The sequence below is a fragment of the Pteropus medius genome, unplaced genomic scaffold, assembly GCF_902729225.1.
Source record: "Pteropus medius unplaced genomic scaffold, Ma_sr-lr_union100, whole genome shotgun sequence".
NCBI lineage: Eukaryota > Metazoa > Chordata > Mammalia > Chiroptera > Pteropodidae > Pteropus > Pteropus medius.
In genome coordinates this window covers 1,207,275-1,229,873 of record NW_024356333.1, presented here as the reverse complement: position 1 = coordinate 1,229,873, position 22,599 = coordinate 1,207,275, and the positions used below count along the sequence as shown (strand labels likewise).

The 22,599-nt window shown below is 44.0% G+C and overlaps 1 protein-coding gene across 1 annotated transcript in view; it reads right to left on the bottom strand.

Moving 5' to 3' along the window:
• Window positions 1-22,599, bottom strand: part of RHEB (Ras homolog, mTORC1 binding) — a 37,550-nt gene that overhangs the window by 5,054 nt on the left and 9,897 nt on the right. The window contains exons 2-7 of the mRNA XM_039861142.1: window positions 13,660-13,731; window positions 8,126-8,193; window positions 2,630-2,712; window positions 1,936-1,992; window positions 1,776-1,823; window positions 970-1,051 (exon numbers count right to left, since the gene is read on the bottom strand). Coding sequence (XP_039717076.1) covers window positions 970-1,051; window positions 1,776-1,823; window positions 1,936-1,992; window positions 2,630-2,712; window positions 8,126-8,193; window positions 13,660-13,731 — 410 coding nt within the window. The remainder of the gene's footprint in view (window positions 1-969; window positions 1,052-1,775; window positions 1,824-1,935; window positions 1,993-2,629; window positions 2,713-8,125; window positions 8,194-13,659; window positions 13,732-22,599) is intronic.

Genomic DNA, 22,599 nt, shown 5'->3' with positions numbered 1-22,599 from the left:
CAGAACCGGCCGGCCACCCTCACAAACGGTAGCTTTCTCACAGAAACCCAGACCAGTTAATCTCTTGAGGATCGAACAAGACAGCACGTTGGAAACACTGTAAGTAAAGCGCCATTTGAATGTAAGCACCTAATTAGAGAAAAGATATTTTAAGCCAGAGAGAGACACGAGTAAAGGGGAGGCACTCTGAAAGTCCCCACTGTGTTTAAGGAAGTGGAAGCAGTTTAGTGTGACTGAAAAGTGCAGGGATGTGGTGAAACAGGAAACTGGAAAAAAACAAGTCACGAACTACACTGGACGGATGCTCAGGGCTTGGCCTTGCTCTACAGACAACGGCGACGCTCTGACAATCTCGTCACAGAGGTGACACTATCTGATTCGTAGCTTTAGACAATCAACAGCAACACAGAGAAAAACGCTGGTGAGAAAATGAGGCGGGAGACGCGCTGGGCGCTATATGTCTACATCAGAGCCATGAATCAGAGCCCGACACAGAACCGACGCCCGCCCTCGGGCTCGCCTTTACGGAAGCACATGCAGGGCTGAAACTGGTAAGAAACGGCTGTGTGACAGAAAGGCCACAGTAGTTTCTGTGTTAAAAACCACGTACACATGCTGGCTCGGCTCCATCTTACGAAAAAGGGGCAGGTGCGGGAACAAAATTCCTGCCAGTCATTTAAGCCCCGGCCTTTCATATAAGATAAAAACGGTAATGTGTGTTCACGAAGGTAGTATTTCCTTTGCTATTAATTTGTTTATCCTACAAATGTTCCAGATCCCGTCGCAGAATACCGAATGAATTCAAACAGGATAGTATCTTCCTAAAGCGACCCAAAGATTGAGGTTAGAAATGGCGGAAGGATCAAGACCAAACAGGGCTGACAAAGATGGCGCTGGGATGATGACCAAGAGGAACACGTGCCTGTGAGCGACGGGACGCAGTGACGATGAGTTTTAAAAAGTACGTACCTGATTTTCTTTAGCAGAAGATTCCAAAAAAGCTGCATTCCAAGATTCTGCTAACGCCTTCCCTTCTTCATAACTGATCACCCTAAAGAAAAAAAGGAAAGTCCAATGAAACAGCTTTGCCCTTTTCCTTACGGGACATCTGTACTTGATTTGAGCCCCATTCTCATCGCGTTTTCCCTCGTGGAGCAGCAGCACGCTCCGCTCAGCATCACCAGCCCGTGTGTGACAGAGGAGCCCTGGGGGACAGAACAGACACCGCCCTGTGGGATTACCCACGGCTCACAGAGCATGACTCCCTCCCGCACGCCGGCATCTCACAGCGGGCCGCAGGCGCCCGAGGGCAGAGGCCGCTCGGAAAGGGCCTGCGGCTCAGTGCTGCAGTGACAAGCTGCGGCCCTGGCCAGGCCAGCGAGTCTCTGCCCTCCAGGCTGAGGACCCACGGGGGCGGGGTCCATGGCCGCCTCGCTCATGGCTCCGCTTCGCAGCCTGGGACGCAAACCCGACTTGCGGCGCGAGGGAGTGCCACCACTGCCTTTCTCAGCGGCGGCTTTCCCCAAGATGGTAGAGGGATCTAAAGGGAATTTTCCACAGTGTTCGCCCTCTTTTCTGGAGGAAATGAACAGGTGAGAGCCACACCGCAGTTTCTAATCTAGGCCTGGTCGCTGCCACATTTCCGAACACAGAGCGGATAACGCCACAGCGGAAAATCTTCCTGCCCCAAGGACGATAATTAAAAATGGAACGTCAGTGACTAAATCACCTTATACCGGATTTTATAAATCAGCGATGATTTACGAGCTACGCACCTTTCCATATGTAGGTCTTTCTTATTGCCAACCAACATAATAGGTATTCTATTAACAAAAGAAAAAAGAGTCAAAGTCAATGGGTCAGCGCAGATTTTATCGTTCAGACGGTGCTACCGTAATGAGGACGTCTAACGAGAGAGAGAACATTACTACTTACTGCACTTTTCCCACCATGTCCAACAACTTGCCGTGGATAACTTTAATCACTTCGAAACTATAAAAGAGAAAGCATGAAATCAGACATCCATTTCAGCGCTGATGTTTTTAAACGGTTGTTATGGAATGTTTATAGTGGGAAACACAGAAAATGTCGCAGACTCGCCATTTTAATATAAAGTACACTGAACACAAAGAAGTGCTTTGTTTTTTCCTACCACTATTTCACACCTGCCCGGACATGACACGCAGTGACCCTTACTGAGAATATTCAAAGTCTAACGGTGAGCTGACGAACCACAGAAACCCAAGTTTTTATCTCTAGATAAATGTTTGCAGATCATTCCGTAGCTAGAGGGCCCTGGCACTCACCCGTGCTCCCCATCAATATGGCGAAACCAAACAAAATGTAAACCGATTTATGCATTTCCTATTTCAATTTCAGACTGTGTTCAGCCCTTGTCTATCCAGGCAGCCTGCAGTAAGAAATGCAGTTTTTTATCCCATCGCTGTGAGAGAACACCTACCACGGTAATTTTTCCCCCTTAATCTGTTCGCTCCACGACACAATTACTAAAAATATTTAGTTTAATAATTGAGGCTAAGCGTTACTACTGATGTCAGCACAATGCTTTATAAGGATTCACGCTATCTCTGTGTAGCAAATAAACCCAAGCAAGGAGCAGGAATCTTACCTTTTGATTGATGTAACAGAATACACGAGAATGTAACCATTAATATCTATGGAGTATGTCTGAGGAAAGATGGAATATTCATCCTGTGAGAGAAAAAAATAATCAGATGCATAACAAGCACTCTTTACTCAAAGGTTTTCACAATTACCTGGTCAAAGCAATCGAAGTAAGCACAAAGGGGATTACGATATTATTCTAGAAACACAGCCTATATGCTCGAGATTTAGTTAAGACTGGTTTGGGGGTGATAACGTGTTTTAAGCCAATATTCTAAGACTTTTGGGGTAGGTTGACTGTAAATCCCAGGAGAGCAGGAAAGGGACGAAGAGAGGGCCGATTCCGTGACCTCCTACTGCAGGAAAAGCATAATCGCAGTTCGTCCATGGACCAAAAATGCAAAATCTCTCAGGCCTCATAGAAAATTCACAAGTCTTACTGGTTTACTCCATAAATCTGTATTTTCATAGACACTATACTCAATCAGAGTGCGCACAGACTTTTGAGGATCAAAATGAGTTATTTACTGAGCAACTTTAGGAATTAAAAACCAAGGTACACATTATGTAATAGAGTATTAGTAAAGTTTTATAAAGCTTAGGAAACTCTGCTTTAGATACAGAATTATTAAAGCACACAGAAGGGTCTGATGGCTGTGCAGTTTTCACTAGGACACGCCACTGCCTGGTACAGGCATCTCATCCTTACTTGAGACCTAACTGTCAATAAACCACACATACCAGGCGCTACTACGGAAAAATCATGGTGAGCCACTGTTAGATCAAGTAACTAATTCTCTATTAACTCTGCAATTCCAAGTGTGGGTACAACTGATGTTCGTGACGACCTTGAATCACTGCCCTACAGTCACGTGTCTTTTAAGAACAAAAAGAACAATTAGGTTTTACTATCGACTCTGATATTGCAATGGCCACGAATCAGAAAACAGCATTTCTACATCAGAGAGCTTACTACATATGCGAAGGAAAACCTGCCCTGTTCTCATTATTATTACAACTTCATTAAGTTGAATTCATTTTAGTGTTGAAACACATTTTTAGTTTTAAAACCAATTGTTAATGGAAGGATAGATCTTTCCGCCCGGATTAAAAACAAAATTCCAAATGATTTTAGTCACCAACTCAGCTACAGTGGATCCAAAGTACAAATAACCTTTGCCCTGAAGGGAAGATGTGGAAATAAAGAGTTATATTTAAGAAGCGTGGCGTAAAACACAACTAGTTAGAAAGGATAATGGAAGAAGACTCTCAGCTGTAGCAGCAACCAAAAAGGACAAAATTCCTAGGAATAAACCAAAGAAAATAAAAAATATATGATTCACCTGAAGAAAATCTTAAACTACCCCCAAGGGAGAAGACTTAAATAAATGGAACGGCATGTCAACCTTCCACAAGAATGTGCAGAATCAGAAGGATCTCCACTGACTAACTCCGAATTAATGTAGAAATGCAACATGATCCTGGGGAAAACATATTTCTGGACAAAGAATAGCAACTGTGGAGGCAGGTGACTGGAAACCATAAAGCTTCCATAATTAAAATAGTGCAGTGCTGGCTCATGGATGGAGCAGCCTGGAAAATTTACAAAGACCCAAATACATATGGGAATTAGGTATATAATACTGGCATTTCAAATCAGTAAGGATGAAGAGTGACCCTCAACGAAATGTACAGGGAACAGATGCAGAGCCACCTGGGGTACACGCCTAAGCTGGGTCTCTAACTCACACCTCAGCAAAAATGCATTTTGGAGGAATCGGACTGAGAGATGGAAACTCAAACTGTATGCGTAGCAGATGAAAGAATTAAAAAAATAAAGAAGATGCTCTGCATGGCTGAAAGTCTTTCAAACAAAAACCATAAACAAAAACAAACTGAAAATGAAACCTCGTAGCTCAGATCATATACAAAATGCTAATTTTCCTCACATTTTAAGGGCTCCCTCAAATCAATAAGCAAAGACCAACCACTCAATAGACAAAAGGTGAAGTATATGACTAGAAAGGACAATTCGCAGAAAAGGAAAGACAAATAGCCTCGAACACGGGCAAATGGGATCACACTCCTTCATAATAAGAATACTTATGAAATTTAAAATAACACTGAGATTAACTATTTTTCACTCAGCAGATGGACAAATGTGAAAACGTTCAGAAACAGCGTGTTGGAGAGGCTGGGAGGGATGGGCACCGACTCGCCGCTGGGGCGAACGTAAGCGGTGGCCCTGTGACCCAGCAGTCCCACGCCCAGGACTCGCGTACCATCTGTCTAAAATGACACGAGACACTGGTGGTGGAACCGCTGTGGGGAGCGAGACTGGAAACAAGCTAACTGTAGATCAAGAGCTAAATCAGGGTACAGCTAAGCAAGATACGCTGCCACGGGGAAAAAAAGAGGCCGCATGCACTGATACAGAGATGTAGAGCTACACTGCTTTTTGTGTAAAAAAGAGAATCATCACCTAAAACTGTATGTGCATGTTCACGTACAAAATATCTTGGATGCATATACTAGAGACTGATGACAGCGGCTGCGGGGGGCGGGGCTGAGGTAGCTAGAGTGGGAAAGGTTTAAGTTTTACTCTTTGCCTTTTTGTGCTACTTTATTTCTGCAACACGAGCATTTACTACTATTAAGAAAAGTTAATCATATTTGTGTTTTGTAAGGGGAATTTGACATTATAACATTGACTGTCACTGACTCCTTGTCATTGAGTCTACTGAAATTAGACCAAAATATTTCATGCAAACTAAAAATAACCAACTTGTATCTAACTAGGTTCATGGTCATCCCTAGCTGGGCACTTAACACCAGCTGTAATTCCGACTACTAAGCAGACAGCACTCGCTGTCATATACGCTATACAGCAATTTATTATGTACAATTTTACTCCCAAAATGTGAGAGCTAGCGAACAAATTGATGAGATTACTTTTAAAGAATTTGCCCCTTAATCATCTTTCCCTACTATTAGCAGCCTTAACTCCAGAGCCAGCCCGTATGAACCCAATTTAAAAGCAGATCCCAGAGCAGTAAATGTTAGTGTCATTTCATCTAATTTCTACAGGAGGACGGTGGGACTGCAGCAGATAAAAAATGCCCGTGTCATACCGTCATGAATGGTAAGTACTAGCAGAATCTTTTATTTCCCGGTCTCCTAACTGTGAAGTCCTAGCTGCCATGAGAACAAATTATTCAAAGTAGCTGAATCTGGATGTATGTCATGCCAAAATTCTCTAAATATTCTTATCTGGCGGAAACAGAACCCAAAGGAGCAAGAAGAGCAGAGCTAGAATGGACCTTGCTCTGGCCACCCACACAGCGTACGCTCGCTCCCTGAGATCTCGGATCCTTTTGGGGTCATTCTTTGTATCACTCCACAGTTAAAACAGTTACAGGCATGTGATGGCCAAGTTCGCCTTTATGCTTTAGAACAAAACAGAACCTCAGAAGAACACAGCTTCCACTCTGATCGGGAGACTCGATATGAATAAATGTTCTCTACAGAGAAACGTCTCCAAGGACAGGTCTACTCCAGGCATGAGACGCCTGCATTTCCCCACTCCGGCCGCGCACGTCGACTGAGTGGCAATGCTAGGCCGCTGCTCTAGCCTCGGCAGCATCGAGATCTGCAAATGAGGATCAAATAAATCCTCTGCAAACTCACGAATCTACTCTAAACACAGTAATCCCAGGAAGGCACACACCATTATTACCAACATTTTGACAGACAAAATATCTGAGGCACAGAGAAGTTCATTAACTGTCTCAAGGTCACTGGGTAAGAAAAGCAAGCATCCGAACCCAGGCATTGTGACTGCAGAGCCCACACAGCAAACCACTAGGAAGTACTGCTTCTCCCAGCCTACGAGGAAATGTATTTCCACAGTAACATAACATGGCAGTGATTCATCAATTTACATCCTTATCCCCACTTCCATGAGCTTAATGAAAACTTGAAACAAAGATATAAAAGCAAGCTGAAATCCTGACAGAGTCCAGAGTCCCAGCATAAATGGCGTGGCCATATTTCTTCGCCCATGACACAGTGGGTTTATTCCAGTTGTCCCGGCATAATTACACCAGTGCCCCTTCACTTTAAAAGTGTCTTATTTTAGGCAATAAATTACATAGTCACCTTAACTAGAAAAAGATTACAAACCCTAAGAATCCCACAGAAGGTCCCACCCCAGAGGCTCTTTGACACTAATTTCCAAGACAAGCTGCATCCTGTGTGTCATCCCTCCACCGTGGAGCCTGCTTTTGCTCCCCATGTTCCAAGAGGCTCCAAACCCCCATCCTGTCGACGCGCAGTAAGGGCCAAGGACGGCTCTGCTCTAAGCCGACCGCCACGAGGCCTGATGACGCAAGCCCAGTATATCCACTGCCTCGTGGGAGTGTGTTGGGTGAATGAGAGCTGCGTGTCACATCTCTGTGACACACACATTTGATTTATTTTATGTGAAGCTTCCAGAACCGAAACCCCAGGGTTTCTTCTGGGCCATGATGACTCAGCAGAGCTATTCTCCTGCTTCACTTGTGGGTTACACTTTCCTTCCACGTTTACTCCCACACATAAGGCAGAGGGGGTTCATTCTTCGAATCAAGAGAGGCCCATCCCAGTTCCCCTGAGTTCTGGAAAAAAGCCTCCACTGAACATGGCCGACGGGATCATGCTACACTCGCCCCTCCTGCCAGTCCGGTCCTTTGCTGATTATAAGATATAAGGTGAGGAGTCAGAAAGTGACATGGCAGCTTCTTTCCACTCCCCGCTACTCTCCAGTGAACTGAATACATTCCGCCTAACAGAATGGTTTCTAGTAAAAGCTGGACTGCGTGCCACGGTAATGGGGAAATTAAGCTGTCAAAAGGGGTTTCTTTGTTCCCCTCAAGTTCTCTTAATTTCTTTATCCTCTGCTTCCAGTCGATTCCCCTGGCAACCCATTCCCCACACCGCTGCCACATTGACCTGGCAGTATCTTTTTTGGGGGTTACTTAACCTCTGGCAATTGCCCACTGTGTAGCAAATCAAATCGACGCCCCTTAATTCACTGATCACATAACCCATCTCTAAGCTAGCGCGTTTCTGCCCTGTACCTTTCTCATGCCCTCCCCCTAGAAAAGACTTATTTTTGTTCTTAATGTGGGAGAGAACACATATTACAAAGGGAGAAAACACACTAACATGAGTCTCTGATGAAAAATTAAAAGCTTAGAAAATAGAAAACCACATTCCTGTAATAAACATAAACCTTCACAATGTTATGAATATATTTAAAACAATTCTAAAAAAGAACATCAAATTATTTGAAAAGCTGCCAAGAAATGTCTTAGAAATGACAAAGTAGACAATCATCAATATTCGATCACACATAAATCCTGAGGAGTTTTCTTGGCCTTGCTGCCATGGTTAAGCATCGATGCCAGGCCACGACTGCCACACACGCTGTACAAGAGTCAACGACACTAGAGATACTTACTTGCCCAGCTGTGTCTACAAGTTGAAGATGATATTCTTGTCCATTTACTGTGATCAATTTTGTGAAAGCTATAGGGGAAAAGGAAATTAAATAGTTAGCTAAAAAAAAATTAACTTTAGATCACCTAAAGTTTGAACAATAACAACCAAGTAAGCAGAGTCCCTAATAATCGCCTGAAAAAGGTTCCATACAACAAAAAAGGACAAATCTCTGGGTTTACAGCTGCTTTCCTACTTCGATTATTTAACCAAAAAACACTGGCTGACTAAAATCAAGACTGGGTAAACCTGAACTTTTTCAAAGAAACTGAGATCAAGCAATAATTCATATCTGATAAAAGTAATCTGAATGCTCTGTGGACAGTCCTTTCTCTTGTGGAAAAGTGAAATATGTCACATAAAGTTTGACGTCTAGAACGAACCAAAAGCACGAAACTTTTCATTGATTTATAGAAGTCTGGTGTCAGAACACAAAGAGCTACTATTAACTGAAGTGCTTATTTTTTTAACACAGAAGAATCAACAATTTTATTAACAGATAAAACAGCAATGGAACAGATGTTCTCTGTGAAGCCATCGTTCCCACTTAGCTTAAGGCTCCAAGCAATTTGTCACAACTTCTTTTCCTTACCCAGGGGAAATAAATTAGACTCAAATAACTTCCGGAAAAGTCAATTCAGAATTCTAAGGAGACAGACTTCAAATATAGACAAAAGAGGAAAGAACTATTAATAGTAACTGACTATTACAAGTAACCATCTGGAACTCTGACAACCAAACGGAACAGATTTCTTCTGCACCCTGTCCCAGGCATCTTGGCTCACGAGTCCTCAAATCTCCTGGCTGTCCGTTCAACTTGACAGAGCCAGGCACAGAATCTGCTCCATGCACTTTTGCCCACTCTGTGAGACAGCCAAAAGGGAAAGCCAAAACAGATGACAGTTAGGAGAGAAAACGGAAAGCGACAAGGACAGAGGAGATCTTGGCTAAATGGTGAGTTCCACAGGGAAAGGACGGCTGGAAGAGAAGCAACACTCTGGAGACTCAGACCAGCACCTTGCTCTTCTAATGCCAGCAGGGCTGCTGGAACAGGTGAGTGGAAGTCAGACCAGACTACTCAAGCCAACTGCCACACTTGATATCCTTGCGCCTTTTCTGGAAATAACCTCTTAAGATAATAATTAAAGCAGATGAAAATTAAATCGGAATATTTCAAGAAATACTGAATACTGGGAATACCCAATGTAACCTGTTTCATCAATTCTAAGAGAAGTTTCTATTGTATTTTTTTTCATATCATAATTCCTCTTAACTTGGGATGCGCAATGCATGATTGTGCTTTCGATCACCGTTGCCAGGGGGTGGTCATGAGGTACCCGTGAGAAAACCTGCCTTAGATACCTGCGAAGGTCCAAAAGCGCATTTTAGACTCAATGAAAATCACAGAAGAAATGCTGGTGAGCAGTAAAACAGCCACCTTCAAGTAGAACTAAGTAATTGTGGTTATGAAGTATAATTATGAAATTATTGAAACAAAACACCACCATTCATTCATTCATTCACTCATTCATTCACGAGCTATTTTTTGAGCGCCCATTTTCACCGCTAGAACTGTTCTAGGGGCCTCAGGGAGCTGACATCCCAACGAAGGCAGGAAGACCCATCAGAACACTGTCAGGGGCCTTCCCCGGGAGGAGCGCGTGGGCAGAGGTTCAGCGGCGAGTGGAAAGCTCAGCGAGGAAAAGCAAGGACGTGAGCACGGCCGAGGCTGAGACCCGCGGGCGGGCGGTTAGGCGGGGGAGCAGGCAGGCGGCCTCGGAGGTCACGGTAAGAGCTTCGGATTTTTACTCTGAATGGGATGTGAAACCACGGGTTCTGAGCAGGGGAGTAACCCGATCTGCTTTATATTTTGAAAGGATCGCTCTGGTTACGCTTTGAACAGAAAAACGGACAAGGGGCGCTGGCGTGAGCCCGCAATGCAGGGACCGGGGGCGGGATGGAGGCGTGAGGCGTCGGTGAGTCCTGGACCCATTTCAAAGGGAGAGCGAAAGGCTCTCTTGAGTGACTCCAGTTGGGTGTGAAGAATGGAAAGACGGAAGATTCCGAAGTTTCTGGATGCACGGCTGCCATCTGCCAACACAGGCAAGCCTGCGGGCAGAATGAGGAGCTGGTCTAGGTACGTTCCGTCTAAGGGGCCTAGTAAACACCTGGGGGAAATGAAGGCAGCTAAATAAAACAGCCCGGGCTCAGGGGAGGCAGTGGGGTTGGGGTTCCGTGAGATGGGCGAGTTCTCAAGCGGGGACGACCACCAGAGAGCAAGAGCAGAGGAAGCCTGAGCCCCCCGTTGAGGCCCAGGGGTGCCCTGTGCCAGCAGGTCAGAAACAGGAGGGAGAGTCAGCCAAGGAGACAAGGGAAATCCTGGTCAGCGAGGCAGGAGCACAGAGGTGGGAGAGAAGATGCAACTGTACGTCAGACAGACAATAAATAAAATGGTAATAAACGTCTTAGTAGATCCTTGCACATAAAAAGGATGCAAAGCCTCCTACACAAAGCAGTAGAATGAAACTGAAGACCTTCCATCTGTCATGGGAAACTGCCTCTTCTTGTTACTATAGAGAAAGGGAAGCGTATGAGAGAGACGCCTGTCGGTTCCAGAGACCAGGAGCGAACGGAACCCCGTGGAGAAGGGGCGCTGGCTGGCTCCTGCCACCACTTGCCTGCTACTCTCTCCCTTTTCCATCACTGGAGAAATTAATCCAATTACCAACCTAAAATCCCCAAATTGCAGACTAATAGCTACTTACTAGTAAAACCTACTACTAAGCCAGGTAGTAGCGATTTCGAAGGTTTGGCATTCACCGGTAAGACCCGCGGCGCTAACGGGCACCAAGAGCTCTTCGTTCATTTCACATCCCACGAGAAGTCGACCCGCCACGCGACGCCTGATGCTGCCGCCAGACTCCTAATTAGAATCTCCCCGTCTTCTGAAAGGAACTTTATTGGTTCATCAACAGTCCTACCTTGAGATGGCAGAAGTTTTGAACTGCTGTGATTCCTCCTTTAAATGACAAACTACCACTAAATGTCATCGTTATCAATTTAGTTCACGGTGAGCTATTAGATTAATACGAGAGTAGATAATCAAGCGCATTTGCGCAGGCAGTATTTCCGGTTTAAAAAATTTTCCAAACTCAAAAATATGTGGCTTTATCATGATTCTCCTGTTTTAAAAGATGACATGGTCCCAGAATTTTTGCTTTTGCAGTGACGCTTCACAGAAATGTGTCACCGCTGAACATTTGCTCTAAACAACCTGTTCCATATTAAAGTTATATGTAAATTACTAGATTTGTTCCAGATTTAGAAAATAGTTTTTTAAAAACCATAAAGCCATTCATTCATTTATGTCGCTAGCAACAAGTTTATGATAACCACTCCATTTTCTCTAATTCCGTTAGCCAAACAATGAATGTTTTTCTACGAAACAGCGGGGGAAGGGTGGAGGACGATTCCTGCGCTGTGTTACTGTCAGAAGTGTGGGAAACAGAATCTGATGTCTGAACACCCTTCATGAACTTCTGAGAGACTCATATACTCCGATGCCTGTTTCTGCTCTTGACTAAAGACTTTCATCGAATTCATTTTTGAGACTGAACAAAAGTCTTTACTTTTAAACGCAAAGTATTAGGAAAACATTAAAAACACGATTAAAGATGATTTTGAGCGCCTCGAAGTAGTCATTTCACTGTTTGTCGGAATACCAAGGTGAGGAAGTTAGACTTCCATCTGATCCATTACTAAAATATGAAGAAACTATTTACATACAACACCATGACTTCCCTTCTGACTCAATTTTAAATGGCACAGAAGGTACACAATTATAAAAACCACTTTTATAAGCAGATCTTACCATGAAAACTATCTTCTATTGTTCTACGAAGAAAATTCCCAAATGAGCCTTATCTCTTTAAGGAGGCGAAATTCTAAATTGCTTTGTATAGCAAAAACTAAGGCCAAGATCTCCGTTTGGTTTTCTTGTATTCTCACTCCAAAGGAGAGATAACCAAACTTGTCTGCTTAGCATTCAAATTAACTTGCTCCTCACAGTGGTATCCGATCTGTAAGTGGTAACTAAACAATCAACAGGATGTAAGGAGGACCCCTCCTTCCAGATAAGGCAGAAGTTACTTTCAAACATGGGTCTGCCCAGAGTGAGTTTAGCAACCAATACGTTTCCTTCCCTGCCATTAGCACACTGGGACACAAAGGACAGCTGAATATTTTAAGCCAGAGGTCAGCCAATTTTTCCTGTAAAGGGCCAGATAGCAAATGTTGGGCTTTGTGGGCCTTACGGTCTCTCTTGTAATATTTAGCAAGTCCGCTATCATAGAGAAGCAGCAGCCACAGACATTATGTGCGTGACTGAGCACGGCTGTATTCCAATCAAACTTTACGTATACATGCTGAAATTTGAATTTCATATCACTTTCACGTCACAAACATTATTCTTTTGACTTTTTTCAAATACTAAAAAAAATGTAAAACCATGCTTAGCTTGTGGGCTGTAGTCTGTCAACTCCCCATTGCAAGCCTCTTTCTAAGTCTCTCTTGCAAGCTCTAGGCAGGTGGAGTCTAAGAATCTAGCTGTTAAAAGTCTGTGAATCTAGCTGTTAAGTCGGCTTCATTTCTAATATGCCAATTGGGTTTTCATGAATCCCATGCTTAAATCTGCATGTTCCTGGTGACAAATTCCAGGTGTCAAGAAGCTGGGAAGACTGGTTCCAGGTTCTCTGGGATCCTAAGATGGCCTGAAAGAAGACCAGCTTCTAGCCAAGCAACTTCCCTGGATGGAAGCGTTTCAGATTCTCCTCCGTGACCCCAAGAACCAAGACTTGGTCCAGAGTCCTAGAATCCTTCAGGAATATTTTGAAACCAAAGATTGAAATTGGACAAGGTGAAGGTTGTGGCTGGTTCTAGTCTTTGGTGCTTTGTTCTGCACATGGCCCGAAAGGCCAACAGACTTTGTTTCTTTCAGTGGTGCAGCTGGTCTCCCCAGCCCCAGACGGCTCCCTTCTCTGCAGCCTTCCCGAAGCCTTCAGGACTGGAAGGGGTTGGGGTTGGGGCTGCTAGAGCTTCCCCAGGAGTAAGGCAGAGAGGATCTGGAGTGCTTTCATCTCTTCTTTTCAAGCTCTGAATCCCTAAATAGGGCTACTGTTAGGGTGGGGATGGGGGACGAGGTTGCACACTCTATTTCTAGCTTTTTAAAAGCAGAGCCTGGAATATGAGGTTTTAATATAGGACTCTGGATTCCCATGGAATTGAATAACAATTTCTAGATGGCAGGATGCGGACACTGAATAAAAAAATCATTCACTGTAAGGTGGGGAAAGTTTTTGGAAGCTTTTTGGACCCCAGTTGGAGATGTATAGGTTTAAGTGAGCACCCCCTGCAATGCGGCCGCCAGGAACACACAATGGCTGTTTGTATGCAAAAGGCCAGCTTCTCAGTTTATAAATCCTTGGAAACAACACTTACTGTTCTCTATGGTTGGATCGTAGGAGTCCACAAATTGGCCTTCGACAAACTGAATCGTCAATGAGGATTTCCCTGTAAAAGCAAGCAACAGTTCAGTATACACTGGCGTATCAAGGCACAAAAATGTAACCCTCCGATTTTACATAAAAAACTCACTCTGACAGATGAAGGTATGGGAACAAAACATTCTTTTAATTAGCATTTAGGCGATTTCAAAAAAGGAAATTAATTTTATTAATTTGCTTATACAAGAATTTAGGCAATTAAGCTATTATGAACGAAATACCTTTGTGACATTAAAAAATATTACCAACAAGCATACTGCATATTCTGTTAAAGGTAGACAAAATCTTAAACAAGGTCAAAGCTAAGCTGATTTTCTCTGGTGTCCTTGAAATCTGGCTATTAATTTTAATATGGAAATTAATAAAATATGATCAGTTTCTTTGGGTGCTTTCATATGTGGCTGTTAACAAGTATTAGCGGGTATAGCTTCTAAAGAGGGTAATCTGGAAAAAATACAAAGTCTTTATTGAAAAAACTGCGTGACAGCAGAAATCCGGTCTCAGTCACCCAGCATCAAAGGCCTGGGCGTGCCGGGCACAGAGAAGACAATTAAGAAATGTTCTGGACTTCGCAAAACCAGCAGTAATGACTGAGCCTGTACATTAACAAACCAAGCACTAGAGTCCTAAGTTCTCGCTCCTCTCTGTGTTAAAGTTTCTACCGGAGGCCTTTGGAGCAGGCTTCCCTGGGAAGAAGCAGCGAAGAACAAAGTCCAGATTCTGATATCACAGGAAAGAGGAAGTGGTTCCTCCCTAGTTTCATCCCAAACCCTTCCTGCCCTCGGCGTCCTCCGCGTTACTGAACACGTGTGCCACACGCGCACCTGTCGACTTCCCCCTCAGACGAGCTGAGCTGCGGGAGAGCCGAGAGGGGGGTCTGCCAACATGAGGCTCATACTCCCGGGGCTTCGGTTCTGCGAGCCTTCCTCCAAACCACGGAGGTGCAGTGCAAGCGCCACGTTTTCACACCCAAGGCAGTCCCCACAAACTTAGAAATTTATTAATTCAACAGCTGGCTTATAAGTGGGCGCTGCTGGGAGACGACTAGAAACGCGCTCCCTCCTCCCCCAGCCCCCAAGTTGGCTGGTTTATTTACTGCTCAATGGAGCGGCTGAACACAGAGTTCAAAGTGTCTCTAGAATTACTGAAATCACTCTCCACAGGGCAGCCTACGAGAGCTTTTGAAAATTAAATGATACTTCTCTGCTGAAAATCCTCACTGCGATTAGAATGAACTGCCAGCTCCGAACCATGGCCCACAACGGCAGGCCCTCCCCGCTGGGCCCTGCTCTGCCCACCTCCCTGACCTCACCCGCTACCACTCCCCACTCCCGGGCCCTCCCCAGGCTCCAGGCACATCCCTTCCGTCCCTGCCAAGTCCCTGCCAAGTCCCTGCCCGCCTCAGCGCCTTTGTTCTAGTCATCCCCCAGATCGCTGAAGGTATGACTCACTTTTGTCATTATTCTGGTCTAAGCTCAAATGTCCCTTCTTCAGAGAAGGCGTCACTAAAACTACCCCATCTAAGGTGGCACCCATTCCCTAACGTCACTCCATCACACGAGCCTATTTTCTTTCTTTCTTTTTAGGGCTTGAAGTTATCTCAATTATTAGTCTACGGAGACCCTGCAGATACTCAGGTTTCTGGACGAATGAGATTAAAACTCAGACCTCCAAACGGCACTCTCACACATTCAGATACTACAAAAGATCTTAATTTTATACATGTGACTAAGAAAACATAGTTCCATAGAGATTAAAAAACATTCAGTATTTACTGGTGCCCAAGCGTGGGCCGGCCTGTGGCCTTGGGCTACAGTAGCTGTCTAGGAACTGCACGCATTTCGAATGAATTGTGTTCAAAAGAAGCCATGTTATATAAGCCAGCTCGTAAAAGAGTATTTAGCTCAAAATATAGCACAACTGTTTTATGTACTGAAAACAGCAAGGAGAAAAATCCTCTTTTATGTTAGTAAACTGAAAATTTTTAAAGGGCAAGAAAATTCTTATTTACATGAATGCTACTGCTTGAAGCAAAAGAAGTTTATTTAGGAAGAAAGAAAAGGACCTTTAGGGCTTCTAAGAGCATTTCCAGGCACTCCGGTGGGCTTCTGATGCCTTTATGTAGGATAAGTGTGTGTGTGTGTGTGTGTGTGTGTGTGTGTGTGTGTGTGTAATTGTGTGTGTGTGTGTGTGTGTGTTTGGCTTACGAATGGCAAGAAGGGAAGAAAGATAATGTTCCGCCCCGAAAAGTATATGGGCTAGAGATACAAAGGAAAAAGAGAATTTGGGGATTAAAACAATTTTTATAACTTTTCTGGAAGCGGAACTAGATTAAAAATAGTACTGAAAGGGGTGAAGTATTATATGTGTGATAAACTCCCCCAAAGCGGAGGAACAGCAGGAATCACTGGATTACAGTTCTCTGCACTGGTACCAGGTAGGGCTAACCGTGCAAGGGTGAAAGGAGGGGGACAGCGGGCTCGGGAGTCAGTGCGTGAAAGTTCGGAAACCACCACCAAACCGAAAATAAAATTATACACATCAAACAAGACGGCTAACAAGTGGACATTTAAAAAATACAATTACCGGTACGCATCCAAAGGGGCATAAAGGTACGCATCATTTGTGGCATAAAGGACATACGTTATTTGGCAGGCTAAACTCACGTTTAACTCGAAAACCTAAGTAATCATTCTGGCTAAAGCAGACCTCATAGTCCAACCCAAAGCACAATGGAGGCTGACGGCAAGCTATCATCTTCACAAGTAACGGGGACACCAGAACTGAAAACCCCAGCCCCTCGGGGAGCCAGCTGGATCTCGCCATCAGACGGTCCCGGGAGAAAGGGCTTATTCATTAGCAGAAGTGGGACTGAAGAAAAGCTGGGTCTCCCTTGGGTCCCCCCTCCACTGGACTCTCCCCTAAGGAGAAATCATTAATTATTAAAATTAAGAAGGGACAGGAAGGCTACGCTTGACATTTTCCTGCTGTTTCCATTAAAAGTAGGATTATTAGACAAGTAGTGTTGAAATCTTTACATGTCACCACTAAATCATAATTAATCTTAGTAAATAAATCTCAATTCTGGTCCTAGGAATGTCTGGCTTTAAGGAACATCTTCATCCTCCAAGAAGTTAATTCAGCTTTTCTGGTCAAGTTTTCCTTAGAGTTTGCTTATAGTTACACAAGGCTTTGTTGGTCTACAGCAACTCTATCCTTCACTTGATCACCTTTAAAAATTTCTCCTCATGACGACCTCACACATTTACTTGGGCCTTTGTCCTTGTCAAATTCAGATTCGGGAACACCAGGTATTTCCTGAAGATGCTTCAGGAACGACCACGTTCTCGAAGGCTCCTAAGTTTGTACAACCTGAGGAGGATCTCAAGCTCCAGATCGACTCCTGGGGAAATGTTACATGACAACGCAGCGGGGATGGAAACAAGCGAAAAGCAGCGCATGCCCAGACGTGTTTATCAACATACAGGGAGACGTATCTCTCACTTGAGGGCATGACACATTATCATCTAAGGTCTGAAAGTAAGATATCCAATATCCCACACTGACTTCCGAGTACTCTTCCTCCAAACTGAAAACCAATCTAACTTTAAAAATCATAATTATCTTTAAAAAGTTTCATCTGAACGTCTACTAGTAAAAACAGCACTGTTATGTATGTATGTTTACAATGATAATATGGCGCATTAAGTTTTTTCTCCCAATCTTGTCGCTACAGAAGATAAACTTTCAAGATTGCTGACTGAATCACATTTCGTGATGACTGCAAAATAGGTGCTGCTTACACAAAATACTTTTAATAGTTTTCAGATGAATTCTGAACTAGTTTTCATGCTTATTCTCCTAAAAAAAAATTACTACTTGTATATCACCCACTTCAAACCCACGCTCTGGAACAGCCGACATGCTTCTTGTTCTCTGGGCTATAATATGGGGAGGAGCAGGTTTAAATATGGCAACTAGTCCGTCAAGTCCTTCGGCTGAAGGGTCCACGAGCACGTCCCTAACGCACCTGGGACGCGGCCCGGTCCTAGGACTGCTTTCGTTTTCACCTCAGATTCTTAACATCGCCTCGCGGACGCTGATGTCCACGTATACAAGCTGACGGGTTAGCCCTAGAGCTCGCCGGTGTAGCCACCAACTGTCATCTCCGTGCCATGCCAGCGACACACCTCAGGAGCGCACCACGACACTGGTTTCTACCCAGACGACGCCACCTCCAACATCTGCTCCTCCCACGGACCAATCGGTAAGCGGGGCAAGCTGGGCGTGCGCTCCCCCAGCGCCCTCGTTTTCTGACGCCCAGCAGATGTTTTCTGAGCAGGGACTGTAACCCGCGCCGGGTCATGAAGTCAACGCACAGAGCGGTGACCGGCACTGTTTTTAAGGAAATAGGAACGTCAGAGTGGAAGGTGTTCGACGAGACATTTGTTTCAGTTACACACACATTTATGACTGGGTCACAAAGTAAAATGCATTTGTCGCTACAGGCAAAAACATTAGGAACATGGCACTCCAAAACGTCGTAACCCGAATCTCCCATCTCCACCGCTTCCTTCCCTACCAGTTTAAGCGCCAGGATAAGTCACTGTCCACACGAGCCTTTGTCGGAACCCATTCCCTCCTGGTCTCCTCTAAAGCCCCCTCCTGAAGCGCGATGAACATTCTAGTTTCTCTACTGGTTTACCCCATTCACGTGGTTTGTTGACGGTGCCTCTGAACGATTTAATCATGCTTGAAAATCCAAGGCGGTATATGGACTTGTCCCTTCCCCTCCTCGCTCTCAGCACTACAGAAAGATCTCACTGGACACTGTGGTTGTGGGGTGTCGCAGGCCCGACCACGAACACAAGCAACCTCTACGGAAGATGATCTCAGTTTTGAAAGCTCTACCTTACTAACCCAAGTTCAAATGCGCACCCATGGAGATGCATCTGACCTGCGCCCTGCAGCAACTGGACCATAATATCCTATAAAAAGTGTGTAGACTCCAGTTTGAGGAGCCTTCAAGGAAAAGGTCAAGTGACTAGAGGGTGTGGGACTGTCCCTTTCTGTCAAGTCCCTGGTGATGCCGACCTCCAAACCAAGTTCCCCAGTATAGAGCGCTAGTTCTCAAATTTAATTGCTCTGCAAGAGTCTTAAGGGAATGGAAAAAGTCACAGACCTGGAAAAGTATGTGCCGAACATACCGTCTGACAAAGGACGTGTATCCAAAATATATAACATACTCTCAAGAAAACAAATAACACAAAGAAAATATTAAGATGGGAAATAAGCACATGAAAAGATGCTTAACTTTGTTATTCATTAGGGAACTGTAATAACATCACAACGAGATACAGCGTCTCTCATTAAAATGGTAAAAATAAAAGTCGCTGACAATCTCAGTGCCAGAGGGGGAGGGGGTACCCTCACCCACTTTGGGAGGCATGCTAAATGGCACAGCCGCCTTAGTGTGAGTTAACAAGAGCGCTGATATGAACTCTCATCTGTTGCTGGCCGAAGTGTAAAATGTTATAAATTTCTCATGAAATTAATACGCTTAACATCTGTGTGACCCAGCAACCCCATCCCTAGGTATTTACCAAGGAGAAGTGACTGTTATGTCCACAAAGACAGAACAAATGCTCACCGCAGCTTTACTCCTAGCAGTGAAATGCTGGAGACAAACAACAGTGATCGAAGAAACAAATTACGGTGCCTCCACACGACAGAATACCACTCAGCCATCAAAAGCAACTACTCACACACGTGACGACCGGACGAGTGTCAAAAACATTACGCTCATTGAAACAGGCCAGGCAAAAAGAGTATTTAGTAAGAGTCTATTTATGTGAAATTTCAGAACAAGAAAAACTAATCCATAAAGATAGAAAGCAGATCAGTGTGAGGAAACTTCTTGGGATGATAGAAATGTTTTATATTTTGATTAGAGTAATGGTTACACAGCTGAATAAATCTATCAAAACTCATCTAACTTTACACTTCAAATGGACACTGTTACATATAGATAAGTAATACCTCAATAAAACTTGATTTAAAGAAAGTAGTAAAAAGGGGAAGACATTTACTGTTTTTACGAAGCAGAACAGGATGGTGATCAGTTATGTGACTGTAGGAAGTTTCCTGAGTCTGTTTCCTGGTTTTGAAAATGGAGATAACAACAGTCTCTACCTATAGGTGATTGTGATTAAACAGAAACACATATAAACTATCTGGTATGTAGTAAGTCCTTAATAAATGTCATTATTAGTACTGCTCTTAAGACAAAAATAATGAGCTTAGGAGAAAAATGCCTTCTAATAATGACATCTAATCTGAAATCTAAGAAAATAACATACAGTAACAACTACTTCAGCTGAAGCCTCAAAATAAAATGATAAAAAGCAATAACTATAAAAATATATCCCCCCCCAGGCAGAAAATTAGTGTTTCAATTCTCCACTGCTGTGTAACAAACCACCCCCAAACCCAGCGGCTGAACCCAACCACCATTTCGCCTGTTCACGATTCTACAATGAGAGCTGGGCTCAGCTGGGTCTTCTGCTGGTCTTGCAGACAGCCCGTGGTAGCCTTAGCTGATGGCGGCTGGGGGCAAGACTCAGCCTAGACCTTCTCTTCCCGCGTGTCCTTTCCTAAAGTCCTGCCCACACGTTACTGGAGGCTCCAGAGAACACAAAAGCAGAAGCTGCCAACTCCTAAGCCTGGCACCGGCACATCGCCTCTGCAGGATTCTGCTGGTCCAAGAGTGCCACAGGGCCAGGGCGTGAATGCCAAGAAGAGCTTCTCTGGGAGCCACTGAGCAAATGAACAGCAATAAAAGGAGCCAGGTTTGCAAACGGCAGACAGATTGCAGAATCACCTGGGGTTATAAATGGACTACAACCCGAATATGTCATTACTGCTCCAAGAGCAAGAATAACTGTATGCAAGTTTAACAATGTTGTTCCTTACATGACACCCAATGCCAGTTATGTGCTTACTCGGCTTCCACGTTAGTAAAAAAGGTGTAGTTGTCAACAGCAGCATTAGTTGTTGCTGCTTTTGTGAGGGGGCGGGGTGATGTGCACATACACACGTATATACAGCAGAGTCACCGAGCAAGCCCTTTGAAAAAATACTTACCCTCGGCACTGTAATTTTAAAAAGGGGTGCGTAAGGAGTCCCAGTGTGTTCTGTAAGAGTGCTCCCCATGACTCTAATGTGCACGCCGCCCCTCATCTCCACCATGCACAGAGCCAGATGAGAGCATGCGAGGCAGATAAATCCACATTTTAATTGTTCACCACAACCTACAAGCGAGACACTGTTTTAAGAGTTTACAAAACATTTTCACGCGAATTATCTCGCTTGTTCCTATGAGTTAAGCAGGACTGACATCATCTTATTCTTTCTCACACTTCCTTCCCAATCTTTTAAAAATAGATGCTAGGAGAGAAAAAAAATTAAGGTGCAATTATTATTATGACAGACAAGACAGAGAATAACCAAGTAAAACTGGTTCACAAAATTATCATTCATTCAAATACTGGCTGGGGGCTTACTACCTCCTAGTACTATGCCTTCAGACATGTCCTGCCGAGGAACGATGAGCAATATGTTAATATTATAACATGAAGATCTGAGTTACAGAAATGAAGAATTTTATTAACTGTCAAGGTTATTAAACTAAGAGGGAAAAAAAGTGCTGCCAAGAAAAGCCATAAAATGTTTCCCTAAAAATTACTGAAATAGGATATTTATCTCTATAGAATGAGCTAGAGATAAAGCTGAGTTGAAATGCAAGGGGACAGACCCAATCAACTGCAGGAAATGAAATGTTTGGCTACAGTGAAGAATGAATTTTGCTAGATTTGTGGCCAAACCTGGGGAGGAAGCTGGGGGGGTCAGGGTCGGAAAGAAAGAAAAGCAAACAAGAAGTAAATCCCCAAATTTTAACACAGTCATTAACATATTAAAGAGTATGAAGTTTAAGAGTGATCAAAACTAGAAATAACAAACAATGAGGGCAACGAAATGAGATATAAAATAAAGCATATTCACCAGTCGGCATGAATGGCTACTTACAAAGATTATTTCGAGCATTCTCCCAAAATCTGCACCGACCCCATTTACTGCCAGCACCACACTTCTTACTGTACCTGTGCTGTCTGTCCCCAGTGGGTGGCTAGCAGCCACAAGTGGACAAGGGATACCTGAAGGGTGGTCGGTCCTCAGAGAGGTCATACACAGCGTAAAATATACACGAAATTTTGAAAATGTAGCATAAAGAATGTAAAAAATTATCAATATCCATTACATACTGAAATGATAACATTTTGGACATATCGGGCTAAATATACTAACTTAACTCTGCCTGTTTCTTTTGACTTTTTAATGAGGCCACATGAACATTTTAAATTCCACATGTGGCCCGCACCATCTCTCTACTGGACATCTCTCTATGCCACCCTTCAACAGGACCATCCTGCTCGTATAAACTTAGCTGCCCACAAGAAAGACTTCCCCAGAGGTCTAAGAAATGGAAGGTATGTTCATCCTGTCCAATTTTTTGGGATAATGCCCATCCAGAAACAGAGTCAGACTGACAATGTATATGCAGGCATACATTTTGGTAGCAGTCATGCAGAATGCAAAGGTCCAGATGTGGAGCCCAACTTCCCCTTTCCCCCAAAGCAGGAATAACGGCCACATCCTGTGGCTGGACTCGAATCCTCGCACCCCCTCTTCCTGGCGGAGTGAGCAGTGTGAGCGCATGCAACCCAGTGGGTCTTGCAACCTCCTTTGTTTCCAAGGCGACAGGGAAACAAGCCTGCTTGCTGTCTGAGGGTATGTTGGGGCACATCCTCAGGTGACA